The 26,787-nt window shown below is 51.4% G+C and overlaps 3 protein-coding genes across 13 annotated transcripts in view; 2 read left to right on the forward strand and 1 right to left on the reverse strand.

Moving 5' to 3' along the window:
- The window catches only part of USP30 (ubiquitin specific peptidase 30), a 59,792-nt gene extending 53,261 nt beyond the window's left edge, over positions 1 to 6,531 (forward strand). For 6 of the 7 annotated variants that reach the window (XM_047826918.1, XM_047826917.1, XM_047826919.1 and 3 more), the window contains 6 exons: positions 674 to 733; positions 1,219 to 1,305; positions 1,922 to 2,002; positions 2,098 to 2,317; positions 4,464 to 4,584; positions 5,142 to 6,531. In XM_047826918.1, the coding sequence (XP_047682874.1) occupies positions 674 to 733; positions 1,219 to 1,305; positions 1,922 to 2,002; positions 2,098 to 2,317; positions 4,464 to 4,584; positions 5,142 to 5,406 (834 nt within the window). In that variant the 3' untranslated portion in view covers positions 5,407 to 6,531. The remainder of the gene's footprint in view (positions 1 to 673; positions 734 to 1,218; positions 1,306 to 1,921; positions 2,003 to 2,097; positions 2,318 to 4,463; positions 4,585 to 5,141) is intronic. The other variant, XM_047826916.1, reaches the window with a different exon arrangement.
- A 1,218-nt stretch (positions 6,532 to 7,749) lies between these two features.
- ALKBH2 (alkB homolog 2, alpha-ketoglutarate dependent dioxygenase) lies at positions 7,750 to 13,311 on the reverse strand. Of its 5 annotated transcripts, none has more exons than XM_047826922.1 (4): positions 13,257 to 13,311; positions 10,285 to 10,718; positions 9,108 to 9,306; positions 7,750 to 8,062 (listed from the first exon to the last, which is right to left on the reverse strand). In XM_047826922.1, exons 2-4 carry the CDS (start codon positions 10,559 to 10,561, stop codon positions 7,756 to 7,758), a joined length of 783 nt encoding a protein of 260 aa, XP_047682878.1. In that variant the 5' UTR covers positions 10,562 to 10,718; positions 13,257 to 13,311; the 3' UTR covers positions 7,750 to 7,755. The 5 variants fall into 5 exon arrangements, with proteins under 5 accessions (XP_047682878.1, XP_047682881.1, XP_047682877.1 ...); XM_047826925.1 differs by lacking the exon at positions 13,257 to 13,311 and adding an exon at positions 12,747 to 12,844; XM_047826921.1 differs by lacking the exon at positions 13,257 to 13,311 and adding an exon at positions 10,850 to 11,226.
- A 90-nt stretch (positions 13,312 to 13,401) lies between these two features.
- Positions 13,402 to 24,096, forward strand: UNG (uracil DNA glycosylase). Its single transcript, XM_047826920.1, has 7 exons — positions 13,402 to 13,598; positions 14,240 to 14,446; positions 15,007 to 15,102; positions 17,620 to 17,717; positions 18,385 to 18,473; positions 20,007 to 20,185; positions 23,041 to 24,096. Exons 1-7 carry the CDS (start codon positions 13,467 to 13,469, stop codon positions 23,179 to 23,181), a joined length of 942 nt encoding a protein of 313 aa, XP_047682876.1. The 5' UTR covers positions 13,402 to 13,466; the 3' UTR covers positions 23,182 to 24,096.
- Positions 24,097 to 26,787: the final 2,691 nt, after the last annotated feature.

Consider the following 26,787-nt stretch of genomic DNA (forward strand, 5'->3'; position numbering starts at 1 on the left):
CTAATACTATAACAGGCACATCTTTCTGTATACTCATACGATTCTTCTATACTGTTTTTTTTTTTAATTTTTTTTTTCAACGTTTATTTATTTTTTTGGGGACAGAGAAAGACAGAGCATGAACGGGGGAGGGCAGAGAGAGAGGGAGACACAGAATCGGAAACAGGCTCCAGGCTCCGAGCCATCAGCCCAGAGCCCGACGCAGGGCTCGAACTCACGGACCGCGAGATCGTGACCTGGCTGAAGTCGGACGCTTAACCGACTGCGCCACCCAGGCGCCCCTCTTCTATACTGTTTTTAATGTGGACATGGTGTAATTTGTTTAATCATTCCCTAGAAACTTCAGTTATTCACATTGTGCCAATTTAAATAATGCTGTGATGGACATCCTTGTAGTTTTGTCCAGGGTTATTTCCTGAGGATAAAATCCCTACATTGCTGGGTCAGGTATGTTCTGTAGTTACCTTACAAGCTGTGCTTCGGTATTACTGTGCCCGTTACGTTGACAAGGTTGTTTGTCCTAGAATTTGCTTCTGGGTAAGTACACTGTGTTCCATTATGGAAATGTTGGGCATCTAAATATTAAACTGTTTCATAGGCATGTGTCTTCCCATCTGTAAAGCTTTGACTTGAACCTGCATCCTTTCTGGATTTTCTGCACTGTTTGTTTCAGAGTCCCGTTCGATTCGATACCTTCGATAGCCTTTCACTGAGTATTCCAGCTGCCACATGGGTACGTATTGCGCGATGGTTTATTTGGCGTCTATCTTGGAGACAGTGAGGTCTGAAGGGGCTTTGAGGCGTTTTTGTGTAGCTGAGGTGCTGTGCGTTACTCAGACGCCTGGTTGGCTGAACCTGTCTTAGTTGTCGTGTGTGGTACCGTGGCCCGATGTGGGGGGAGAAGAAAGTGGACAGTTTTTCTCTGGCTGCAGGAATTTTGGCTTTTTTGAGTGTACATACACGTGTTACTCTCAAATGCAAAGATATCTAAAACAGTGTAGAAGTCCTTAAGTTTCTACAATGTTACGTAATAGCTCGTAGGAGCAGGCCTAGGGTGCCTTGAGCTCCACTTTGCTCAGGGAATGTCCAGTAGTATCTGTGAAGCTTTATTGGCCATAAAAGCAAATAAAGCTCTGGGATGACACTGCCATCTGTTAAGAGTTTCAGTATAGCTCTCTTTTAAGTTGTAATCGTGAATTTTGTTTTCTGGTGCTTCAGGGGCATCCACTGACCCTGGACCACTGCCTTCACCACTTTATCTCATCAGAATCAGTGCGGGACGTCGTATGTGACAACTGTACGCAGGTATGGCCCTAAGCCCCAGTGTCACCCCCTAGGCCTGTGTGTCCTGATAGAGCGCCTCTCACGGCGAGCTCTTCTGACTGTGCCCGGATGGTCGTTTTAGCCACAGTCACGTAACTCGGCTGGGAAATCAGTAGCCCATGGACCAAACCTCTTTTCTGGATGAGTTTTACTTCATCCACAGAATGTTTACAGGAAGACTCTACTGTGCTTTGAGACAGGACATATGCCCCGCCCCCCCCAGCTCCCTTGTCTCATGCCCTGCTGTACTGACGCTTACCTGCCCTGCCCGACTCCCATAAGCATTTGTGTTTCATCCTCTGAAGAAGAGGAACCGTGTGGAGCAGAATTTTTGAAGACACAGAACAGGCGACGTGCCCACGTCAGAGTTCTAGCGTTGCTGCCTCACTTCTCTTGCCCCCTCTGTCACTGTCGCTTGACGACTAAAACTGACAACAGGTCACGATTAACTGGGGGGCTGAGCTCCTTCAGCAGGGTCAAAGTCGGGCGCCAGCTGAATCCAGGCGGAACACCGGCCGGCCCTGCGGCTTGCCACAGATGTTGCGTTACAAGAAATTGCGTTACAAGAAATTCTGCAGAGAGGTTTCTTTCATTTCAGATCGAAGCCAAAGGGACGTTGGATGGGGATAAGGTGGAACACCAGAGGACCACCTTTGTCAAGCAGCTGAAACTAGGGAAGGTGAGCCCATGCCACACACCTTGTCAGCCTAGCTCTCAGGGACCCGCCGGGTCGCGCCCCCGACAGCCTGCTGCCTCGGTTTCTCTCGCCCACAGCTCCCTCAGTGTCTGTGCATCCACCTGCAGCGGCTGAGCTGGTCCAGCCACGGCACGCCCCTGAAGCGCCATGAGCACGTGCAGTTCAATGAGTTCCTGATGATGGACATCTACAAGTACCACCTCCTGGGGCACAGACCCGGGCAGCACAGCCCTAAACCCAGCGAGAGCGCGGGGCCCTCGCTCGACCTGCAGGACGGGCTGGCCGCCCCCAGATCAGGTGCGTGCCCCAGGAGCCGACGCGCGGAACGTGCGGCACAGAGAAAAGGGATTTGGTGTTCACCACCTTATGGGGCCCTTGTGCCACGAGGGAGCTTGTCCGGTGGTGGCTTAAATACCTGAGAACGGCAGCACTGGGAGTGTGAGGGGGAAGATCCCTTTAAAAGAGGGCAAACGTCCATAGTAATGAGATGTATGGTTTTAAAAACGATAAATCATAGTCGAAAAAATTTGGGAAGACAACCTTAACATCGCCTTCTGGTCTTTTGACTGAATGCTCGTTGGCTCTGAGCAGTCCAGTGAATTTCTTCCCCCCAGTATGGTCATCTCGTTTATACGGGTGACGCGGGGAGGGAGGGAGGGTCCTGGCTAATGATCACTGACTTCTTCGTTACTGAATTCCTTATTGATCTAGTTCCACTGCTGTCCTCACCAGAGATGAATAATGGAGTCGGGCCCCAGTACCGCAGGTAGCTCTTGGGACCCTCAGCCCCGCTGAGGGGAAAATCGGAGGCCCCAGGAGGCGAAATGACTGGTCGGAGGGCAAGCGTTAGTCCATTGGGAGAGAACCAGAGGTAGTGATGGGCAGGTTTTTAAATTTGTTTTACTTTGAGAGAGACAGAATGCATGTGGGGGAGGGGCAGGGAGAGAGAGAGAGAATCCCGAGTGGGCTCCATATCCTCAGCGCAGAGCTCACGCGGGGCTTGAACTCATGAAACTATGAATCATGACCCGGGTGGAAATCAAGAGCTGGGAACTTAACCGACTGAGCTACGCAGCTGCCCCAGTGTTGGGGAGTTTTTAAAAGCTATCTTATCTAACACATTGAGCTCTTTAGAATTAAATAGATGAGGAAAACCCATAGACTCAAAGGGCTCTGAGCCCACACTCAGCCCCCACATTTGCTCCCAGTCAAGCCAGAGGGCTGTCTTCCCCGCACCCCAGATGCTCCTGACTCAGCGTCCTTTACTGCTTTTATTCTTTCTTGCATCCATAGTTGTGTGGCCTGGCAGGACATCATTCACAGGGAGACTGTATTTTGCCTTTTCTCAGTTGATCAATAGATGAACGTCAGAAGCAGCTGTAGTGGGAAGAGGGCTCAGTCTTAGCCGCTGTTTGAAAAATTTTTTTCTTAATGTTTATTTTCGAGAGAGACAGAGCTTGAGCAGGGGGAAAGGCAGAGAGAGAGGGAGACACAGAATCCGAAGCAGGCTCCAGGCTCTGAGCTGTCAGCACAGAGCCCGACGTGGGGCTCAAACCCACAAGCCGCAAGATCATGACCTGAGCCGAAGTCGAACGCCCAACCGACTGAGCCACCCAGGTGCCCCTTAGCTTCTGTTTTAAATCAAGGGCTGCCTCACTCTGGGTTCTTCCTTTCCTGGGGGGAGCAGGGGACGGGGTGCAGGTCTGCTAGTCGTCACAGCATGCTGGCTATGGCCACCATATGACCCACAGTGACTGGCTTGGTACTTACAGGCCCCCAAAAATGACCCATGAAAGGAAAAAAGACATCAGCATCTCTTTCATTATTTTACCTGCATCCATAAACATTTATTAACGCTGTTACACGTTGGTATTCTTTAGAAGCTGGCAACTAAAGAAGAGAGAATGTTTAGATCGGTGGTTCTCACCAGGGAATTTTGTCCCTCAGGAGACTTTGGGCAGTAGCTGGTAGCGTCTTTGGTTGCCACAAATGGGAGACAGGTGTTACTGGCATCTGGTGGATAGAGGCCAGGGGTGCCAAGAAACATCCTGCCACACGCAGGACAGCCCCCGCCACAACCAAGAATTATCCGGCCCACGAGTCAGTAGCGTCCAGGTTGAGAAAGCTCGGGAAATGTCAGTAAATTAGCTACAGCTTAACTCTGGCGCGTCTTTAGCAAACAGGGATCAGGGATAGGAGTCTAAGGTTCGCAGAGCTCTCAAAGTGAACAGCAGACCAGGAGCCGGACACACGTTTTCTACTTGGGATTAAACAGTCAAGGACAAAAAGGACATTTTATCAATCAACATCACACAAAATGAAATACTTGGTTATTTTTCTTTGTAGCATTGCTGGGGAGTTAAGCTCAAGGTAATCGAAGCCATGTTTTGTTTACCCACAGCTACTGCGACTTGTAATTGCCTTGGGCCTTTTTCTCTTGCAGTTTTGAATCAGCCAGGGGGTCCGAAAACACAAATTTTTATGAATGGCGCCTGCTCCCCATCTTTATTGCCTACCCTGCCAGCCCCAATGCCCTTCCCCCTCCCAGTTGTTCCTGACTACAGGTGAGCCACTCTTTAGGGGCACATTCTTCATCCGTTGTCGCTGCTGTTTCTCTTGGTTTCCAAAATTAGCTTAGCACAGAAATGAATGCCAATGTGGAGGGACGTTTTTCTTTCATCTTAAGGTGTGATTTCACTATTATGCATTCCTATTTTCGTCCAAAACGGAAATCACTTTAAAAATAAGAATTCTAAAAGTACATAGAATTTAAATATATGTCTTCTGTGTATACATGTGTGAATGTCTGTATAGAGTATGAAGAAGGAGATTTCAAATTTCTCAGGATACCACGTAGAGATGAGCAGTTAAATCCCTAAAGCCTTCCGCTCTAAAGTTGTACGTGTGCTTACACACAGGGTACATACACTCACGGAATGGGCATCTTCCCATGCCAGTAAGTATCAGTCCCTATTGTCATGGCTGTGTAGTAATCACTTGTACGGATGTACCGTCGAATCAGTCCCCCGTCACTGAACATCTAGGATTCTTTTACTTTTTGTTTTTGCCCGAAACCCTTTTTCCTATCGGTAAACCACTGGCATCCGTTCCTCCCATTCAGTTCCTCCACGTACCTCTTCCGGCTGATGGCGGTTGTCGTCCACCATGGAGACATGCACTCAGGACACTTCGTGACTTACCGACGCTCCCCTCCTTCGGCCAAGAACCCTCTGTCCACCAGCAACCAGTGGCTGTGGATCTCCGATGACACCGTCCGCAAGGCGAGCCTGCAGGAGGTGCTGTCCTCCAGCGCTTACCTGCTGTTTTACGAGCGCGTCCTTTCCAAGATGCAGCACCAGGGCCAGGAGTACAGGTCGGAGGAATGACCACCCCGGCTCCGGAGCTAGAGCCGTGGCACTGTCCACACGGGCCAGGAACAAGGCAAAATCAGACTGTGTGTGTGCACGCAAGAGGCCCCACTAGAGTCCTCAGCCTTCTGGTGTGTTCTAAGAGCAGGCTCCACGCAGGAGCCAGCGGCCCCAGTTCAAACCAGATCAGGCTCCCTGAATGGTGCGCACCGGACGGTGTCGGTGTCCTTGTGCTGGGACAGCATTCATTCTGTGTAGAACGTCTTTTTACTCACCTGCTAATTAAAAGAAATCCAACTCTGGAAGCCACCTTTTTTATATTCGGCCACATTAGGTGTTCTCAGAGGGGAGGTGACTTTGTCTAATCCTCCGATTGGTTTCAGCCCAGATCTTTTATTTTTAATAAGCAGGCCCATAAAAATCGTTCGCGAGAATTGGTGAAATTGTTAAAGGCAACAATTTAGAAGAAAAAGTGCCTTTCCCTTTCGATTGCTCTTGTAGCACGTCCATTTGGGAAAATATACGTTGTCCAAGAGTCCTATAAACAACTTTTGGAAAGCTCTGTTCCTTCCAAGTTTCTCAACGGATGGCAACAGGACAGTTACGAGACGCCTCAAGAACACCCACCTCCTCTTTCTGTGGGTCTTTTTTAATCTTTGGATTCTTTATATGTAGTAAAAGCGCACCTGCCAGATCTGCCCCCAGGGGAAATTCTTTCACTGCTCGGTCAGTTGTGAGTGAACTCCCGGGTCGCTCTTAACTCTCTGCTTCCCGTGCCCCAGAGACGGGATGACGGTACGTCCTAAAACTGCGCGCATAGCCGGGACGCGGCCGCCTCCGTGCTGGCATCTGCGCCTCCTCTGCTCTGGACAGAGCTCCACTCTGGACGGTGGTTCCTAACTCCGTGGCCCATGCAGAGCTCCTGAGGTTTACAGGTGGAGCTGGGGGCTGTGTAAAAGGACAGTCCTAGCCTTGGTTTGAGAGCTGGGTTCAGAAGGAAGGGCACTGACCGTGGGGCCGCAGTCTTTCTTTCTGAGCCTTTGTAAAGTGAACAGTTAAGACTCAGTGAGCATCAAAACCCCAGCCCTTCCCACAAAAAAAAGAAAGTTTTCAATTTTTAAAAAACGTATCATTACAGTTGATCATCTAGTATTGTCATTTCATTACAGGTCCGTACTCTAAATTTATTGGTTTCTAGTAGCCTGATACAAAGACTGTATTGAGCACTCTCTTCCCTCTTTGGATGAGTCTCATGAATGCCTCTCAGGACCACAGGAAGTTTGAGGACACACAGTAGTATCTATGTTTTAGCTAGTTTTATTTAAACAACAAAAAAAAAGATACCAAACTCAAATGGACTCCTCAGAGTTAAGATTTGGAATCAGAGCTGTCTAAAAGGTCCCCCGAGGGAAGGCTGAGGACCATGCTCCTTCTGGTGGGGGCAGGCTGGCAGACACTTCTAGACGATGCCTGGGTGTTGGCTAAAAGCGGAAGTCGCCCAGGTGATCACCATCCCGCCTGGCCCGGCACTCACCCCCGAGGACTCCAGACTCACTACCGATTGAAAATACTGTGAAGGTTCTCCAGGCCCCGGGCATCAGGGAGAGAGGAACAGTTCGAAGCATCTGAGGCCTTCACTGCTGACGCCCCTTCCTGATTCCGTGGCAGGCCCTGGCTTTGACGCTGAACCCAGTCCACCTATTTTGCCTGGGTCTGGTGGAACAAACCCCCAGTTATGTGACCTTACGCGGCGTTGCAAAGTCGCAGCTTTCGGTCACTGCTCTCCTGCCACCGCTTACTCTTTGAAGCCTGCCACTAAAGAGACACGCCGGGCACGAAAGGGGACGATCCTCTGAACGTTTAGCTGTCAGCAGATCTTTGGCCAGAGGCCAGGGTGGGAGCCAAGGTTGTAAATGTGAATGATAATCTGTGCAGTCTCTTAACCTGACTTAAAGCTGACTTCCTCATTTCGTAAATTATTAGGCATTGAGTAGCAGCCACATCATCTTATTTCTGGCTTTAAGTTATTTACAAAGTGGCTTCTCTTGGCAAAAAACTGAAGTTAAACTAGTAGTTTATGCCATAATAACTGCTGATTTATGTATTTGCTAAAGGTACCTTTTGTATCTGCTGTGTATTATAGTAATAAAAGAATCTTTTTGTTAGGAAAAAAAAAATCAACTGGTATTCTTTCATACTTGACCAATTTGATAAAGCCATCCTCTTTCGGAATCCTGCATTGCTGTGCAATAAGCCCTACGCTTGGATGAAACCTCTTCTGTGTTCCCTTTTCGGAAAGGGGATGCCAGTTCTCTCCTGGAGTAGAGAGGGAGGAGAAAATAGACTTACAAACTGCTGACAAAGTTTTTACTTTTTAGTAGGCAGAATTTTGCGAAATGTCAGATTGACCCGTGGAGCTAGAATCTTCTTTCGGACGGGGAGACTGTGATACCAGTGAGTGTTGGTCGGGTGGTTCATCATAAGCAAACTTCCGTGGGCCAGCTGAAGCCTGACCACCTCCACCTTCCGGGAGGGCTGCTTCCCCCGAGAATCCTTATGCCGGAAGAAGAAATCTCTGCAGGCCCCAAAGGAGACCGAGGCTATGGGGCTCCCGGGAGCCAGTTCCCTTTCATCATCTCTGTGTTCACCGATGTGGTCACGGCCATCTTTGTACCTGCCACGAGAAAACAAGCACGATGTACAAAACGGCTCCTTCCCGGAATGTGCCAGAACGCTTGCTGTCCTACTGCGTGAAAGGTGCGAGGAGCAGCCCCCCGCTCATGGTTCTGCAGGGGCGGGGGGGCCTCCTCCGGGTGCGCAGATGAGCCGCGCCTGGTCTCCATTTTACCTCTTCCTATTTGATCCCTCACCTTAAAACACACCTCACCAAAAGAAGCCACGAACACGTCTTCCACTCCTCCCAGTCTGTGTATGTAAACCAGTATAACATAAGATGGTTTCTCCCTACACTTAGACTCTGCACAGATAATCGTAAGTGCCGATCTCTGAGCTCCTGGTACCCCTCTCTCCCTCACTTCTCCAGCCACATCAGTGGGATTTCCGTTCTATACGCACCCCAAGCCCCCTCTGCTCTTCCTCCAGATGTCTGTGTGGCTCATGCCCTCTCTCCAGTTAGTCTCCAACTCCAACATCAGCATCTCGGTAAGCCCTCTGCTAACCACCTTCCCCTAAACTCAGGGTTCATAAGCAGAGCGATTCTGTCCCCCGCCCAAGGGACGCCTGGCAATGTTTGGAGACACTCTGGTGGCTGCGACTGGGAAGGGGATGCCCCTGGCATCCAGTGGGTGGAAGCCAGGGATGTTGCTCACATCCTGTGATGCACAGGGCAGTCCCAAGAGGAATCATCTGGCCTGAAACATCGGTGTCGCTGCTGAGAAACCCTGACCTAAACCCAGATCCCTTCCTCCTCGCCATTCTTTAGCAAAATCAGCCTGTTTAATTTTCTTTCAGACACTTGTCAGCATCTCGAATGATCTTGTTCAACTGTTTGTTCATCAGACAGTCCCCTCTCGCTTCCCAGGGCAGCACGGGCTCCACGAAGACTGACCGCTGGTGCTGTCCCTGCTGCACTAAGGAATTACTTGTACAAATGAGTAAAATATGGTGAAATCTAAACTCATGCCTTCAGAAGAAGAAGATTTATACAGTTCAGTCCAGCAACCTAAAGAAGAAAAAGTAAAACGCAGGTAGGACGTCACCTGTTAACGAGCACAAAGTTGAAGGTCTCTCCAGTCACCGCAGAAACACGATCCCGGACGCGCTCTAGAACTGGGATCCAGGGCTTTGGAGACAGAGTAAGGCCCGAAAACGTGTAGGTCAGCCCGGGGTTGCCATAGGTCGCCTGCTTCCTGGGCACACTGTGCCACTTCCCAAACACCTGGACCCTGGCCAGCGCGCCTGTGCAGACAGAACATGGCAGCTCAGGAGGGCAGACAGGTGAGGACCCCACACGTTTGCTCCCGGAGTATTCAGGATCAAAAGTAACTAAGTCAGGAAGTAACATTTAGTCTCCTGACCAAGGACAAAACTCCCTGTTGCTAGCCCAAAATGTTCACGTAAGAACAGTGATTCTTGTCCTACACTTACAGAAACACGGTCTTGTCCATTTTCTTTTTTTTTTAATACCGTGACTTCACTGTCTTGCCTACAGTGGGAACGTATCAAGAGGCTGAAACGCAAGCAAGCTGAAGTCAGGCTGCACGCTAGGGTGATTCGGCCAACCGCGGGGACCGAGGGTGTGGAGCCCCCAAGAAGGTGAAATTAATGCAGCTGAGGCTGTAGGCTGGGGTCTCCGTGGGCTTTTCTATGCCTGCAAGTGCTCTGCCACCTTGCAGGCGTTCTCAGTGTGCGTTCGTGTCACCGGCATCACCCGGAAACAGCCGCTAGAGCGTGGGGGAGGGGCCGGTGATCCACGTTCTCCGAAGCAACAAGGTCCTCCAGGTGATGCAGAGAACCCCCGATGGGAGGAACTACCTGGTTAGTTGCTGTGTCTCCATGGAGACCAGCTGCACCTCAGAATCACCTGGAAGCTTTCTAAAAACACCGATGCCCAGGCTGCACCCCCACCCTACTGTGATTCAGTTGGTCCCCGGTAGAACGCAGCATCTTTTTTCTTATTTTTAACCTTCCCAGATGATTCTAATCAGTGGCCAAGTAGCAAGTCACTCTCAGCATCTGCCAGCTCCCGGTGGTGGGTGGGCAAACTTTTCTCCAGTTTGTGTCCAGAGCGCCCAACAAGGTGCCTGGCCCAAGAATAGGTGTTGAATCAGTAAATGAAGTCACCCGTAACCAATGGCTCCCGAGTTCGTTATTTCTCCAAACACAGACCGCTAGTTGTATCAAACAAGTCTTCAACACACACGGTCCTCTGCTTACCTGTAAAATACTCCACTTCCCGCTCCAGCTCCTGGAAAATCTTGTCTGCTTCGGCTTTGCCAAACAGGACTGTGTAATCACAGCTCAGGCCCTCAGCCCGGATGTGCTGCCAGCTGGGGCCGGCCTGGTGGCCTGCATTCCCCGGGGTCTCCGCCTTCGGCCTTTTCCTGCCACCCTCCTGGTCCGCTTGCAGGCCTGCTGGACCTTCTCCGCTCGCCTCTCGCTCCCTCTTTCCGAAAAGGTCCCCTAACGCCCCTTTCACCAGGAATCTGTCCATCCTGTCTCCACGAAGCAAAGACCTGGGCGCCGGAGGCAGGGCGGAGAGAGAGAGATTGCCCAGGCTCGGTCCCAGATCCAAAAATCGGCTTGGTGGAGAAGTGGTCCCACTGCATTTCTCCGCGGTGCTTTCAAGTTCCCACTTTTAACACCATGTTCTAGAACAGAAGTAGAGGATGTTGAAGTTGGAAGGGTCCCTCAGGATGTCCTGGGTCTCCCACACCTGGCTATGAATCACAATCTGCTTGCAAAACCCCCAAAGCCTGCATTCCACCCCCAAGCACCTGACCTTATAAAGAAAGGACGCCTTTCCTGGGACGCCTGGAGAGGTGAAGGGGTTCGCCTAAAGTCACTCAGAAAAGCAGATTCCCTGTCTCCTTTTCACCCACTGCTGACCGGCCCTCCGACGCCACTACCCCCTCGGGTAAGCATAGCGATCCTCAAATGGCTACGATTCAGAGTCTGAATGTAAAACAGTTAAGCGTGACCACCCGCACGCCCAACTCCAAAAGAACTGCGTGGGGCCCAAAAGATCACCCGCACACCCAACTCCAAAAGAACTGCCCGTGCGTGGGGCCAGGGGGAGGCGAGGGCGCCCTGAGAAACCCCAGAGAGCAACCGCGCCGCCCTGAGCCCTGCAAACACCGGAGCCAGGGCTGTCGGGAAGCGGACGACACCCGCGCCGCAGCACTGCTTCCGGGCGCATTTCGGCGCCGGCTGGGAAATGCAGGCGCCTACAAACAGTATGGTGGCGGCTTCCTGGCGCCACCTGCTGGCCTTCTGGGCGCGCGACACTCACTGCCGGGTTTCAGCCTGACTACCTGGACTGTGCCGGCTGAGGATCCTGTGTGGTTTGGGAGCAGCTGTTGGGTGTCGCCTCTCCTCAGGGGGCCACTGGGCGTCCAGGCAGGGAGCTGGGCCACCAGGTGGGAGCACGATTCCATGGCTCCTCTATCCGTCTCCACCACCCTAGCTGTGTGGCTCCTACAGGTTGCTAAAATTCTCTGGGTTTGAATTGCTTCATCTATACAATAAGGGCTATAAAACCTATGCCCTGAGAGCACCCTGAGGGTTATTAGATAAGATGTGTGCGAAATGCTTCGGTGCTCCAAATAAATGGTAGGTTCCGTCAGTGCTCCTAATTTTGGTTTACTCTCTGTCTCCCCCAGTGGAATGAACGAACGCTCGGGGAGACCGGAGCCCTCTTTTTGAATGATCTCGGCGCACAGTTGTGCAGGTTTCGACAAAAGCACACAGTTGTGTGACCACCAGCGCAAGGAATCTCCAGAGGCTCCCTGGGGTTCTGTCGCCCCACAAGATCCCCCCAAGCCTCTTATCAGCTCCCTTTCACCCCTGAGCTTCCAACCACCGAGGTGTTGCCTGTCCCTATAGTTTTGTCTTTTCCAGACTTTCTTAGGAAGGCTATACAATATACAGCCTTTTGGGTCTGGCCTTCCGTTTAGTCCAAAAGCTTTCAAGACGCACCCCTTGTTTGCATTGGTTGGTCGTTCCTTCGGCTAGGTAGCATTCTATTGTATGGATGCCCCAGTTTGTTACCCACCCCACCCCACCCCACCCCATGAGGCACGTTTTTACAAATGAAGTCACCGTATCCATTCACGCAGGAGCTTTTGTGCGAATGCAGATTTTAATTGCACTTGGGTGAACTGCAGGGGTGTGTGGTAAGCGTCTGGTTCACTTGATATGCAAGCTGCTGAACTGTTTCCCAAAGCGGCCGGAAGCGCAAATGAAGTTGAGTTAGGGGCTTCTCTCCTTACACACCGGGCTCCTTGCCCCAGGCGCTGGAGCACAACAGCAGTCAGATAAAAGTCCCTGCCCCCAGCAGGGTTCAATTTTGGAGGTGGAGACGAACAAGGAAATAAACATGTATAGACAGTACAGAAGCTATAGAGTGGCCAGCTAGAAAGTGGGGGAGGAGGAGGCCTTTCAGAGGAAGGGACCTGAGACCCAAAGCTTACCAGGTGTGTGGGGGGGGGGGCAGCGTGTGCAAGGCCGTACAGGCCAGGCAAGGGACAGGCTGGACTGTCCAGTGAATGTGAGAAAGACAGATTCGGCCACCTCGCAGCAGTAGGGGCTCCCGTCCGAGCGGGGAAACAGCTCTACCAGCAGCGTAACAAGCTAGGGTTAATTCTAAAACCGATTTGAAAACTATAGGAGGATTTTACCTGGGGATTACCACGTCATTTACATTTCAAAAGCATCAGTCTGGCGGCAAAGAGGGGAGCGGCCAGGATGGTAGCCAGGCGACGCACAGCGGCAGTTGAATCTGGGGTTTGTTTTGGAGATAGAGCCAAGAGGCCTGTTGATGGTTTGGACGCGGGGAGGGAGGGAGGGAACAAGAAGAATCGCAGGTGTACTGGGAAGAGTTTCTGGAATTTAGTCTTCAAGACCTCAATTCCAGTCTCCCCCAAATCTTATAGGTTAGGCTAAACGCAGGACCGCACTAGGCCCTAGTTTCAGACCAGTAAAGTAGGTTGTGAAAACAGGGGCGTGGACCCGGACCTAAGGGCAAAACAAATTACTATTGTAATGCTAATTTCACCCCCACTACAACCCCGTGGGGCAGGTACTTCCAGCTCCTTTCCACTGCAGAGAGGTGAAGGGACAGGCCCCAAGGCAGAGGTGTGACTGCTAAATGCAATGAATGAAAGACTAAACCGCCGAAGAAAACTCACCCTCCCGCCAGAGGCTTCCAAGCCCCACCAGGAGCCAAGGGCGTTGCTCCGCGGGCCCTCCAGCACATGCGCATTAGACCCCCACCGCCCCCTGCCCAGCCCCTCCCGATCGGAGCATGCGCGGGCCGTTTGGCGCCAATTTCGGACCGCTGCAGCCGGCGCATACCGCGGGTTCCCGGGCGGCGCGCGTTCACTCTCCCCGGCTCCGGGATGATTGGCCAGAAGACCCTCTACTCCTTCTTCTCCCCGAACCCCGCCGGGAAACGACGTACCCGCAGCCCCGAGCCGGCCGACCCAGGGACCGGCGTGGCGGCGGTAGCTGAGGAGAGCGGGGATGCGGCGGTGAGGCGCGGCGGGGACCGGGCACCGGGAGCAAGGGACCGGGAGGAGGGACCGGGGTCCCGCCCGACCGAGGGGTAACAGGGATGCACCGCTGACCCGTTAACTTGGGTCCTTAGTGTTCAAAGCCGCCTGCACGTGTTCAAAACAGCCCATGCAGTTTTCTATCGGCGGCCATTCTGAGGGGCCAGCCAATGGGGATGGATCGCGGGGCCCACGGCGCCAATCAGACGCGAGGGGGCCGCCCCGCTCGGCCCGCCGTCCAATCGGAGAGGACACGGGGCGGGAGCCCGAAGGGGTTTTGCCGCGAAAAGACCACGTGGGGACGCGGGTGGCGGGTCCGAGGGGGCGGGGCTCCTGGGTCGCGGCCTCCCAGCCCTGGTACCCCTCCGGAGGTGTCGCGGGCCTTGCTTCCTGCCTCTCTTCCAGCCGCAGTTTGGTACGCAGCCCAAAACTGGGGGCAGCGGCCTGCCTTCCCGGCTGGGCTCCCTCACTCCGTTTTTGCTGCGACTTGCCCCCTGGCGGCTGCGTCCCCGCGGATGGGCGTGCTGCGCCATGGGCCCTGGGGATGGGGGCGGCAGCTGCGGGCGCCCGGGCACGGCCCGCTGCGGCTCGTGACCAGCCTGCGCGGGGATCGCTTGCAGGCCAGCCCCGCCAAGAAGGCCCGGTCCGGACAGGAGGACCCCGGCACGCCCCCCACCTCGCCGCTGAGCCCCGAACAGTTGGTCCGCATCCAGAGGAACAAGGCCGCCGCCCTGCTCAGGCTCGCCGCGCGCAACGTGCCCGTGGGTTTCGGTGAGAGTTGGAAGAAGCACCTCAGCGCCGAGTTCGGGAAACCATATTTCATAAAGGTAAGTCTGGAGGCTGCGGGGCCCTTTTGTGTTGCTAGTACAACTTGCCGAGTCCGCGTTTGTAGGATATTGCTTCCGTAGGCTTCTGTATTCCCTCCTTCAACGTCCTTGTGAGCTACGAGAGTAAAATACACCCATGGTGTTTTGCATTTGCACGCCTTAAGAGTTTACTGTAAGATGATCGGGGTCTTTGTTAACCAGTTGGTCTGCTCTCCAGGGAAGAGCTGCGTGGTAAAATCGCAAACCCCTGACTGCGTTGACACCCGGTTCGACCTTTACAAAAAGAGGGGAGGGGTTGGCACCAAGAGGAAGTCAAAGCAGCCAGGCCCATCAACTCTGACCCAGTCGAAACAGAGGGGAAGGGTACTGACTTTGGAGTGGGACATCCTCGGTGACCCGCAAGTACAGTTGTTCCTTGCTGTTTTTCGAAAGAATTTGGATATAAAACACGGCAGGGAGCTAGGTGGTGCTTCTGTTAGCTTACACTGGAAGTTTTCTTAATGAATTCTCGTGCTTTCCGGTGAGAATCTGATTGTAAATCTAATTTGCCTTTACCTCAGCTCATGGGATTTGTTGCAGAAGAAAGAAAACATTACACCGTGTATCCACCCCCACACCAGGTCTTCACCTGGACGCAAATGTGTGACATAAGACATGTAAGTACAAGTTGTCGGTGAGTTTTAGTAAAAGGGGGGGAGGGTGAGAATCCAGTAGTCATTTGGGAATGGCCCTGGAGTTAAGGCACTGTTCATCATTGAGTGACAAATGCTGAAATGGTGAGTTTTGGGCTGGCTGTTTTGTAGCCTGTTAACTTTCTAACTTTCAGCATGTGCCACCAAGGCAGCAAAAAAGAAAAAATTATACATAGACTTTGGGTCTGTGTGCTCTAATTTTTTGGATTTTATTTAATCCTGAAAGCAGCTCCATGCCAGCATCACATCTTATTGTGGTGGCGGTGAGGAAACTGAGGCAGGAAGCGGTTAGGTCTTTTTCAGTTGGTTATTGTCCATCCACCTTGACCTGCAGGTCAGTACTCTCTTTGTCTGACCACACTGTCTTTCATAGGTGATGCTTTCAAGCTCTCCCGGCCTCAGCAATTCTGCTGCCCTTTTAACAGACCCCTTTGCTCTGGTTCATTGCGTGCAACATCTACTGACTGGCTTGGTCTGGTCACTTCAGTCTCCTGCTCAGAAGCTTGTTTATGGCTTCATACTGTATGAACGACAGAAGCTGAATATGAAAATAGCCGTGGCCTACTGCCTGGCCTGTCCTCCACCCCCAACCCTCTTGCTTCAGAGTTGGACAGTGTGACAAGAATCCTCTCTTCTGTCTTTTGAAAAACTCGATGAGTGCCATCTATGGCACCCCCTGGAAGCCTGTTACCCACTACCTTTGTGATCTGGGCTTCCTCTCCAGTACATTTAGTGTCTCTTCATGCTGGAGTACTCTCTACACCCAGCTCGGGGCTTGAGATTTTATATTTTGTTCTTATCCTGTTCCCTTCCCCGTCTTGTAAGCCAAGGGCAGGAGTGTGTGATTTGGTAAATCCTGTCTGTGTTAAATCTCATAGAAATGAGATTAGGTGAATAACCCATTTGGATAAGGCTGTCACACCTAATATTTAGCAGACTTGACAGTTTTTCACTTTAGAGCAAGAGCTTTGAATAGAGCTCCCGGTTTTCTAAAGTTAAAGAAACCAAGTCCTGTTTAATTCAGTATGAGTTGGTGCCTTGTTTGAACAGTGGGTCCTGTTTTGAATACCAGTGACCACTGTCAACAGGAAAAGGAGAACGTGACAGTTCTGTGGATCAGGTGGCTCAGTGAGTTGTCTTGACAGACGGGGAGGTTTAGTGACTCCTTCAGGGTCGTCCCTTATCCAGGACCGGAACCGAAGGCTTCCCTGCTGGGACCGGCTGCTTCACGAGGGAGAATATGCTGACGACGGAGTGCGCACCAATGGGAGGAGCAGGGGGGTCCACAGAAACTTCCCGATGTCTGAAGGTTGGGTTGTGAAGGATGTGGTGTATGTTAGGCACGAGAGAAGCTTCTGAGAAGGAACAGCAGGGCCAGAAACATGAGAATGAGGAGGTGGGCCGGCACCGGATCGAACGGACTAGCTGTATTTTAATACTGCCTGTGACAGTGACCTCATTCCTTGAAATTGCATGTTGCCACCTGCTCCAGCACCTTTGACCTTCTTCTGTTCCATCCCTCAGGATATGGGGGAACAGGCCTCTTCCTGTGTTGCTCGTAGGGAATTTGAATTGCCTCCCCTCATTGAAAAGCAATTTGTAGGGGCGCCTGGGTGGCGCAGTCGGTTAAGCGTCCGACTTCAGCCAGGTCACGATCTCACGGTCTGTGAGTTCGAGCCCCGCGTCAGGCTCTGGGCTGATGGCTCAGAGCCTGGATCCTGTTTCCGATTCTGTGTCTCCCTCTCTCTCTGTCCCTCCCCTGTTCATGCTCTCTCTCTGTCCCAAAAATAAAATAAACGTTGAAAAAAAAATTAAAAAAAAAAAAAAAAAAAAAAAAGAAAAGCAATTTGTAAAATACACCTGTCCTGGGACCAGCGCCTCCGCTCTTCTGAATCTGTTCCATACGTAGAGAAACAGTGTATAAGGATACACATATTAGGGTGTTTGCTGAAGTATTTTTCTTGTGACAGAAAAAAACTTAGGAAACAAGCCAACTACTTATTAGTGGCTGAGTGCTTTGGGGATTGGAGGACGCGTAAAAGGCACGATATGAGGAACAAAAATGTAGGGTGATGGCTACAATAACCCCAATTGTATAGGTCACTTTACAGCGTTGACTCAGGAGGGGATAAGGAAGAGCAGGAGGCCCCGAACCACTCTGTGTTTCTGGATGGTTGTACTTGTGCCAAGAGCACATTTTTTGAAATTTGAAAAACGAAGGGGATGAGAGAGACCTGAACCTGTTTTCGCACCCTTGCGTCAGAGAAGGAGTGGGGCGGTGCAGCAGGGTGACTGAGTGAAGGCTAATTTGATAATGGAAAGTAATGGTGCCGGGTCACCCTCTCCCTTCTGGGGCTTCTTAGTTGGGTTGGAGAGCCGCCTGTCTCCTCATCATCCTTTGTACAGGTTATCAGGCAGGCAGGTGTTCGTGTAAACTGCCCATGCAACAGTATTTACTCTCTTGCCACCTGGTGTTCACAGGTGAAGGTTGTCATCCTGGGACAGGATCCATATCACGGACCCAATCAAGCCCACGGTCTCTGCTTTAGTGTTCAAAGACCCATTCCACCTCCACCCAGGTACGATTGCTTCACAGATGGCTCGGGCCCAAGTGTGATTACTTTCAGGTGTGTGCTTTGTGGATCATAAGTGCACTTGGGAGACTTCTAATAGCCATTGGAGTAGGGTTTCTCCATCTTGGTACTGTCGACATCAGGGGTTGGGTCTTTTTGCGGGACAGGTTTTGTTCTGTGCACTGAAGTGTGTTTAGTAGTGGCTTCTACCCGCTGCCCACCCCCCCCCCCCGCAGAACTAGAGGTGCTGGTAAAATGGCAGTGATGGGTGTCTTTGGACAGTGCCCGAAGTCCCCTGGGGTGCAAAAATGACCCCTGATTAAAAACCACTGCTTTGGAGAATTTGACGTATAAAATGTAAGAACGTAACAAATACACAAAGATCTAAAACTGGAAGCATTAATTGGGAGGGAGGTTGTAACTTCTGGGCTGATTTACTTAAATCATCCAAAGTGCTGTTCCTTAAATTCAAGCCTAAACCAAAGGAAAGGTCTTTGGCAAGGTTACCGGTCGGAGGAGTGTGATGCTTCCTCACGAATCCGCCAGGTCCGTTCGGCCCTCCCCCTCCACGGGCTGGGGTGCAGGCTGGAATCCACGTGTATGTTGGAGGCTCCTGGATTTTCAGAATTGTGCTCGAGATCTGTTTTTTGTTTTTCTCCTGGCTTACTTTCAGTTTGGAAAACATTTATAAAGAGCTGTCTACAGACATAGATGGTTTTGTTCATCCTGGTCACGGAGATTTATCCGGGTGGGCCAAACAAGGTAAGCCACCTGCCTGGCTGCTAGATGTGTTCTGGTTGGATTTCAGCACAGTCTTCCCTTGTCCTGCACTGCTTGCTTATGTTTATAAAAGAACACAGGGGGCGCCTGGGTGGCTCAGTCGGTTAAGCGGCCGACTTCGGCTCAGGTCATGATCTCACGGTCCGTGAGTTCGAGCCCCGCGTGGGGCTCTGTGCTGACAGCTCAGAGCCTGGAGCCTGTTTCAGATTCTGTGTCTCCCTCTCTCTGACCCTCCCCCGTTCATGCTTTGTCTCTCTCTGTCTCAAAAATAAATAAACGTTAAAAAAAAATTTAAAAAGAAAAAAAAAAAGAACACAGCACTGGAACGTTCTCACAGACTGACTGCATTTATACACGTCAAAATATGTGTCTCCTCTTTATCCTCCAGCCAGTGTTTTCTTTCGTGTTTTAACTGTAATTTGAAAGAGAAAAGTTTGTTCTTTCTTGTTATTTATTTTTAAGTAATCTCTACACCCAACTAGGGGCTTGAACTCACAACCCCAAGATCAAAGTTGCACGCTCCACCGACTGAGCCAGCCAGGTGCCCTTTGTAATTAATGTTTTATATTTGCTAACTTTGACCACTTGGGAGGTGACCTTACCTTTCTCATTTCAGCACTCGGGTTGTGTTTTTTCTCTGTTGAATACCATTTACAGGACTTTTTCTTTCTTCCTTTCTTTTCTTTTTCTTTTCTTCCTTTTTCTTTTCTTCCTTTCATTGGTTCTTTTCTTTCTTTCTTTCTTTTCTTTCTTTCTTGCCTAAACGTTTATTTTTGAGAGAGAATGAGAGCACAAGCTGGGAGCAGAGGATCCGAAGCAGGCTCTGTGCTGGCCACAAAAACCTCGATGCAGGGCTCCAGCTTGTGAATCGTGAGGTCATAATCTGAGCCAAAATAGAACACTTAACCAACTGAACCAAGCAGACAGCCGGCCGGACTTTCTTCCTTCCTCCCTTTCTAACAAATAAACTATAACCAGATAAGGAAAGAATATTTACCATCTGATTCTTTTTTCTTTCTCTTATTATCTTTTAATTTTTTAATGTCTATTTATTTTTGAGAGAGAGACCTAGCATAAGCAGGAGAGGGCAGAGAGACACAGACTCTGAAGCAGGCTCCGGGCTCTGAGCTGTTAGCACAGAGCCCGACGTGGGGCTTGAACTCACAAGTCTTGAGATCATGACCTGAGCCGAAGTTGGACGCTCAACCAACTGAGCCACCCAGGCGCCCCACTTGGGATAGATAGATGTTTGAAACAACCCTGATGACTGATGTAAGGCACGTTCACCGTTACAAACTTAGAAGACGTTGAAATTGCAGAGGTGAAAATAAAATGCTCTCTGGTCTTGCCCGGAGGTGCCCAGCAGTCATGTTGCATTGCTTTCTTTGGGAGCCGGTTTCAGACAGCTGTGCTGGACCCCGACACGGGAACGGTTCCACGGGCACAGCCCCTGTTGTCAGGTGTCTGGGCTTGCTCGTTTGTCTTTTCACCCGTTTCTTTGCTGTGTGTCTGTAGGTGTTCTCTTACTCAACGCAGTCCTCACCGTCCGGGCACATCAGGCTAATTCGCATAAGGAGAGAGGATGGGAGGAGTTTACGGATGCGGTCGTGTCCTGGCTAAATCACAACTCCAGCGGCCTCGTCTTCCTGCTCTGGGGCTCTTACGCTCAGAAGAAAGGCAGTGCCATCGATAGGGTATGGTTGTTGTGTTTTGTCTTTTATTTTATTTTTTTTTTCCAACGTTTTTTATTTATTTTGGGGACAGAGAGAGACAGAGCATGAACGGGGGAGGGGCAGAGAGAGAGGGAGACACAGAATCGGAAACAGGCTCCAGGCTCCGAGCCATCAGCCCAGAGCCTGACGCGGGGCTCGAACTCACGGACCGTGAGATCGTGACCTGGCTGAAGTCGGTCGCTTAACCGACTGCGCCACCCAGGCGCCCCGTGTTTTGTCTTTTAAACACTTTAAGCCAGTTGAGAAAATCTTAGGAGTTTTCCGTTGTGTGGTCTTGGAAAACCCATGTCCTAAGATGAAGCTTATTCTCCCTAAAGACTTAAGAGTTAGGGTCAGGTTTGCCATTGAAAATTAAGCAAAATTCAGACAAATTACAAGAATGATGAATTGTGTGAGAGGAAAGCACCGGGCCAAATTCTGATTCAATAGCGTTAGTAACGCGGGCGTGGACCTGCCACATACATAGAATGATGCGGGCACCATCTGGTGCAAGCGATGCAGTAAGTGGCCAGTAAGGCCAAGGACCCCGCGACCACCGAGCCGCCCGCCCTCGGCTTCCCCCCACGTGCTCCTTCTCTGCTCTTCTCCCTCTGTTTCCAGAAGGAGCAGCGTACCTGGTGCTGAGATTAAAAGCCAGACGCCATCCTTGAACCTCTCCTTTCCCTCCCGGCCTTAAATCCTGTCCCCTTGCCTCCCCTGATGCCAGTCCTCCTCTGCTCACCGTTGACGGTGCCACCAAAGGCTTTCTGTTTCTGGGGTCTACTCCCCGCGCCTTTACGTGAACGGCAACCGAGTAGGAGTCACGCGAAGGCGCGTCTCTCTCTACAGAGGGTCTGTGTCAAGGAACCAGACGTTTTCAGGTGTTGTGAGGCAGCGCATAATAAAATCTGGCATGAGGAACTAACTGCTGAGATCTGATTCTCTAGGCAAGTAGGAAGTGTCCGTGCGAGCCGTCTCCATCTCTGCCTTGGGGAGACTGAAGGGCCTCGTGGCTCTTCATGTTTGAATCTTTATTATTGACAATGGTCCGGTTGGACGGGAGGCGCTTGTAAAAGCTTGGTCATTAGAAGCAAGCTGCGGGTCCAGCCCAGTGGCTTTCCTGAGCGCCGGGTCTGTCTGTCCCGGCTGCCGAGAAGCACGTCACATTCGGAGCTTCCCGAGTTAACGCTCTCCTTTCCTCAGCCGGCCTCGCTGAACCTGCTCCCGCGTACTCCCCAAGGGTGGAGGGTACCGCCGGGCACTTGTCCAAACAGAAGTCCCATCCCGCACTCTCCCTCCCTCCTCCTCATCCCGCAGGTGTCAGGCCTTCAGAGCCTTTCCCCTGCTCTCAGATGCCTCCCCACCTGTCTGTGCCTGGCCCAGGCCCTCACCTGATCTTGCCGGAGTGTCCCATGGAGTCCCCCCGCCCCCATGGAAGGCCTTGCCTTGGGTGGGGTCTTGAGCACGAGCACGCCCCGGGCTGCCTCTCAGCCACAGTTCCCACACTCCCCCCCCCCCCCCCCCCCGCCCCGCCCCTTCCCTGTGTCCCGCTTCCCTGCCTGCCTTTGAATATCGTGCCTCCTCGGTCCAGAGACTTCCTTCAGAGCCCAGCATGGCTCACATTTTCAGGGCCAGGCTAGTAAGCATTTAACCTGTGTTACCTGTCAGGCTGCATCAAGACCCACGGGCCTTCTTTGTCCCTGCGAGGCATCTCCACAAGTCGGGCACTCTTCTTCCCCGTTTACAGATGAAGACTGAAGTGCGGGCTGGACTCCTTGACTTCTCTGGGGCCACACGACACGGCAGTCAGAACTTGAACCCAGGCCATCTGGCTCCCGGCTCCGTGTTTTTTTGTTTTGTTTTTATATAAGTAATATTTATCCCCAATGTGAGGCTTGAACCCCCAACCCTGACATCAGGGGTCACGTGCTCTTCTGACTGAGCCAGCCAGGTGCCCCTTCAGGCTCCGGTTCTTAACCACGCTGCGCTGCCTGGCTTTAATTATGGCCCCTCCCGGATGGAGGTGTTTGAAGGCAGGGATGTTGTGAAAACACTTGTGAAGTAGCATTTATTTATTTTTAATATTTTTATTTTTGCCGGAGCGTGGATGGGGGAGGGGCAGAGAGAGGAGGGGCAGAGGATCTGAAGCGGGCTCGGTGCTGACAGCCGAAAGCCTGATGCCGGGGATTGAACTCGGGAACCATGAGATCATGACCTGAGCCAAAGTTGGATGCTCAACCCACTGAGTGCCCCAAGTGCCCTGAGGTTTTTATTTACATACAGAAAAGAAGCAAGAAAACAAACGTCCCTGGTCTTCCTGCTCCATTAACTAGAGTTGACATTTAAAAAATCAAAGTGTTCTGTTTTTGTTGACAGTTCAGGTAATACAGGAAAGTGTAAAACAGAAAGTAGATAAATGCCTTCCACTATTTCTTTTCCCTAAAGGAACTATAATTAGTGTCTTAGATATTTTTCCCAAAAAAACCTTTTTGTGTAATTATCCCTTTTTTCTTCTACTTGCGATATTTAGGTCTTTCCGCATCAGCCCACTAGCTCAACCTTGTTCTTCTGATATCCTCGTGGTGTCCCCTTGTAAGTTCAGGGAAGTGTTTGCAGCCAGTTGCCTAACCCTGCGTTTATGATGTGAGGTCTTCCTGACCTAAGCTGTGGAACCTCCTGCCTTCATCTCCACGTGGGTCTATACCCTGTGGGGTCCGTTGGCAAACATACTCTTAGCAGTGGGATCGCTAGATCCTAAGATACAGGCACTTGACTGCTGCGTAGGCGGTGCCTCCGGTCCCAGACGTGCCGACTTTGATTCTCTCGTTCTCTTTCAGAAACGTCACCATGTGCTGCAGACTGCTCACCCCTCCCCGTTGTCGGTGTACAGAGGGTTCTTTGGATGTAGACACTTCTCTAAAACCAATGAGTTGCTGCAGAAGTCTGGCAAGGAGCCCATCAACTGGAAGGATCTGTGACCCTAAACTGGGGAGGCTGTCCCTGGGTCGTCTTTTAGAAGCTGCTAGTGAAGTTACTCGCCAAGAGTGGCAGCAAAGGCTCTACTCTGGGACCTTATGTCTGTCTTTGCAACACGCCTTTGGACTAAAATATACCTTCACGGTATTTGGGAGAGAGAGGCGGTCAAATACTCCAGACCACCGCTCTCTGTGTCACCTTTATGGTAAAAGGGGACAGGAAACAGAAGCACCTGTGGTACAGCCAGCTGTTACTTTAGTTGGACTTCAGGTTGTAAAGTGTTGGGTGTGTTTATTTAGCAAGGCCCTCCTTTGCCCAGCTTGGCTTTCCGTTCTTGGCCAAGTACACTGCTCCCCGCATCCTTCTGAGAGCCCCGAGGCCCCTCCTTGCAGGAAGCAGGACATTTTGCAAGTGCCCAGAAATTTGGGGCTGAAAGTTCTTGAGGACTGATCTCTGAGTGAGCCTTCAACAGATAGGGAGAGGGAAGTGAACTGGGGCTTGTTTTCTAGTTACTCTATGGGTGTTCCTAGGAATAAACAGTGGAAGTTGAACTGGAAGAAAGAGAAAGGGGAGTTATTTTGGGTTTTTTTTTTTTTTTCTTTTTTAAAGAGAAAATGCTTTTCTTCTGGAGTATCTCGAGTTGGGGGATTTTAGGAAGCACAGAGTGCCAATTGTTTTTTTATGGACTGAAATCACATGGGGATTTTTTTTTTTCAACACTGGTGAATTTTGCTGTTTTAAAAATACTTCTGCAGATGTATATATATATATTTTTTAATCCTTTGTCGGGGAGACCGTCTTTTATTAGGTCTGTATCCGTCCTACATCCTGTTAGAGATGCTGTTGCTGTGTTAGTTGGGGGAAAGGGGGCGTTAACTCCGAGTGAGCTTGGCAATAAAAAGATAGTTGAAGTTTCACTCCGTGCCCAGTGCCCTTTCTGTCAGCTCCCTCGGGCCGGGCCCGGGCCCGGGGCCCGGGGCCGGGGCCGGGGCCGGGGCCGGGGCCGGGGCCGGGGCCGGGGCCGGGGCCGGGGCCGGGGCCGGGGCCGGGGCCGGGGCCGGGGCCGGGGCCGGGGCCGGGGCCGGGATTTGGCGGGTGGGATCACGGCAGCAACCTTTGTGGGCAGGAAGTGCTGCCCCCTCCCACCCTTCCGCCCCGCCCCTCGGATGGAGCCGCCCACCTCTCCAGGCAGGGTAAGCCCTGGGCGGGTTCCCGGGAGGGTCACCGTCCGCTGGGCCTCACCCCAGCCGGGAGATGGAGATGGGGCCGGGGCCGTACGTACGCGGTCAGGAACTGCGGAGACCCTAAAGAGGCCGAATGGGGCCGGAAAAGCGTTTCTCCGGGGATCGTGGCTGCGAGTCCTGCCAAGCCTTGGGACAGCGCAAGGGGAGCTCCCCGGCCCCCATCCCGTTAGTGTTTGCAGACTCTTCCCTGGGACTCTGGACTGGAGGTGTGAGGCTAGGGCACTAGGAAGAAGCCCTGATGGCCCACTGATCTGCCAGCACTTGGCTGGGAGTCGGGGTGGAGGGTGGACCCTCACGTTCAAAGCCTGGACTCCCCTGGTGTCTGATGAAGAAGGAAGCCAGAAGGGCCTGGTTAACACGTGCTAGTATTTAAGTGGGCGAGAACGCATCCAGTGCTAACGGCCCCACCTCCTCTCTGGTAGGGATTTGGAAACCTTTTGCTCGAGAACATTGCTTCCCATCTAGGCCTTCGTTTTCTAAACGGTTCAGAAGGAGGGTATGTGATCCCACACTGCCATGGGCAAGCAGGCTTTCAACAGAAGGAAGATCCAGAACCAAGATGCATTCTCAGTTTGCCCTCTGGTAACTTGGGGGGGAGTGGGGGGCGGCTCCCTTATCCAAGTGAGGAATGAAGAGGTGATATTTCTACATCAGTTAGGCTTTGATGCTTGGCTCCCGACACAATGCTGTCCATAGGGGAGAGGTGGTGAACTCTGGGTTACTGTAAATCATTCAAAAAGTGAACTCGTTTGCTTTTTCTTGTTTAATAGTGAGCCTTAGACATCTAGTGATACTTTATTTTTTTTTTTAATTTTTTTTTAACGTTTTATTTATTTTTGAGACAGAGAGAGACAGCATGAACGGGGGAGGGGCAGAGAGAGAGGGAGACACCGAACTGGAAGCAGGCTCCAGGCTCTGAGCCATCAGCCCAGAGCCCGACGCCGGGCTCGAACTCACGGAGTGCGAGATCATGACCTGAGCTGAAGTCGGCCGCTTAACCGACTGAGCCACCCAGGCACCCCTAGTGATACTTTAAACAGAACACAGAGCTGTGGGTTCAGTGGTTTATGACCGCCCCTCCCCCAAAAGAAATGCAGATTTGATCACTGGTTTCTGGAGTGATCGTTTTCTTTCATGTTTTGGAATTTGCTATGATCACAGCACTAGGTTTGCAGAAATGGATAAAAGGCAATCTTGGCCTTTTAGGTCAGGGGTCAGCATACTTTTTCTATATAAAGGGTCAGGTAGTCAGTATTCTAGGGTCTGCCCTGGTTCCGTCCGTCCGTGAGAACCACTCCACTCTCTTTTGCAGACCAAGCAGCCATGTGGTAAACGTAAATGAGCAGGTGTGGCTGTCTTCCAGTAAAACTTCCCGGACACTGAGATTGGAGCTGAATAGATTTGCACGTGTCACGGAATCTTGATCTTTTTCCCCCCCTTGAGCATTTAACATGTAAAGACCGCTCTTCGTTTGACTGCCATAGGGAAACAGGTCGAAGACACCTGTCCTAGGAACTCCCACTCAGATGTCTGCAGTGACAGTGCCCATCTGTGGCATCCTGCCACCGGTCAGTTCTGCGTGGCTCACTGTGGGAGCAGGTGAGAACCCGGCCAGAATGGTTCTGTCTCCCTTCTCAGGCAAGGGGAAGAGTATTTGCCGAGGGCTTTTGGAAACCAGGAAGTGCGCAATGCAAAATGCCCTGGGAACCCCGAGTTGTAAACTAATTATGTGAAAGTCACTATCTGAACAGAGTCCAGCAGGGCAAAGTCAGAGAATGTGGGGTTTTTTTTTGTTTTGTTTTTGCTTTTTTAGACATGTTGTTAATATGCTCCCATTATTACATGGGACATTCTGTCCCTCTTAAAATTTGCTTTCTGCTTCAGTTTGCACCTAGTATAAAAAAGTAGAGTTTCGGACTTGGGGAAGCAAACAGTTCAGTGTTTGGCAGAAAAGCAGACTTTGCATCCTTGTCAAACCTTCGAGATGTACAAGGGAGAACAGGTAGAAGGCTCTGGGCTACTTCAGAGGGTCCTGGCATGTTGATTGGTGGTGATGCGTGCTGAGAAAAGTCTGGAACTTGAGTGGCCTCTCTTCCTACTTAGAGTCCTTCTGACACTTTGAATCTGAGTCTCACAACCTGAGGTCAGACCAGGAGTTCGATTCTTTGCAGTCTTTGCTACTCAGTTGTATATTTCCTGTGTCTTCCTGTCCCTCTCAGCTAGTGGCTTTTGTGGTCGGGGGGTGGGGGAGGAGGGGGGTGGTATCCACAGGCTTCAAACAAGCCCTTTGTATGCCTTAAGACTCCTCACGGATGCTCACCTGGGCGACGCAGGCAGGCTGGGTCTGAGGACTCAGAAGAGGTC

This window comes from Prionailurus viverrinus, chromosome D3 (genome assembly GCF_022837055.1).
Source record: "Prionailurus viverrinus isolate Anna chromosome D3, UM_Priviv_1.0, whole genome shotgun sequence".
NCBI classification, from domain to species: domain Eukaryota; kingdom Metazoa; phylum Chordata; class Mammalia; order Carnivora; family Felidae; genus Prionailurus; species Prionailurus viverrinus.

Coding starts and splice junctions, on each gene's coding strand:
- ALKBH2 (XM_047826922.1), bottom strand. CDS start 10,561: ATGGACAGATTCCTGGTGAAAGGGGCGTTAGGGGACCTTTTCGGAAAG. Junction 9,307..10,284: donor GGAAGTGGAGTATTTTACAG/GTAAGCAGAGGA, acceptor CTGTCTGCACAG/GCGCGCTGGCCAGGGTCCAG. Junction 8,063..9,107: donor AACTTTGTGCTCGTTAACAG/GTGACGTCCTAC, acceptor TTCTCGTGGCAG/GTACAAAGATGGCCGTGACC.
- UNG (XM_047826920.1), top strand. CDS start 13,467: ATGATTGGCCAGAAGACCCTCTACTCCTTCTTCTCCCCGAACCCCGCC. Junction 15,103..17,619: donor AAATGTGTGACATAAGACAT/GTAAGTACAAGT, acceptor TGGTGTTCACAG/GTGAAGGTTGTCATCCTGGG. Junction 20,186..23,040: donor AAGGCAGTGCCATCGATAGG/GTATGGTTGTTG, acceptor GTTCTCTTTCAG/AAACGTCACCATGTGCTGCA.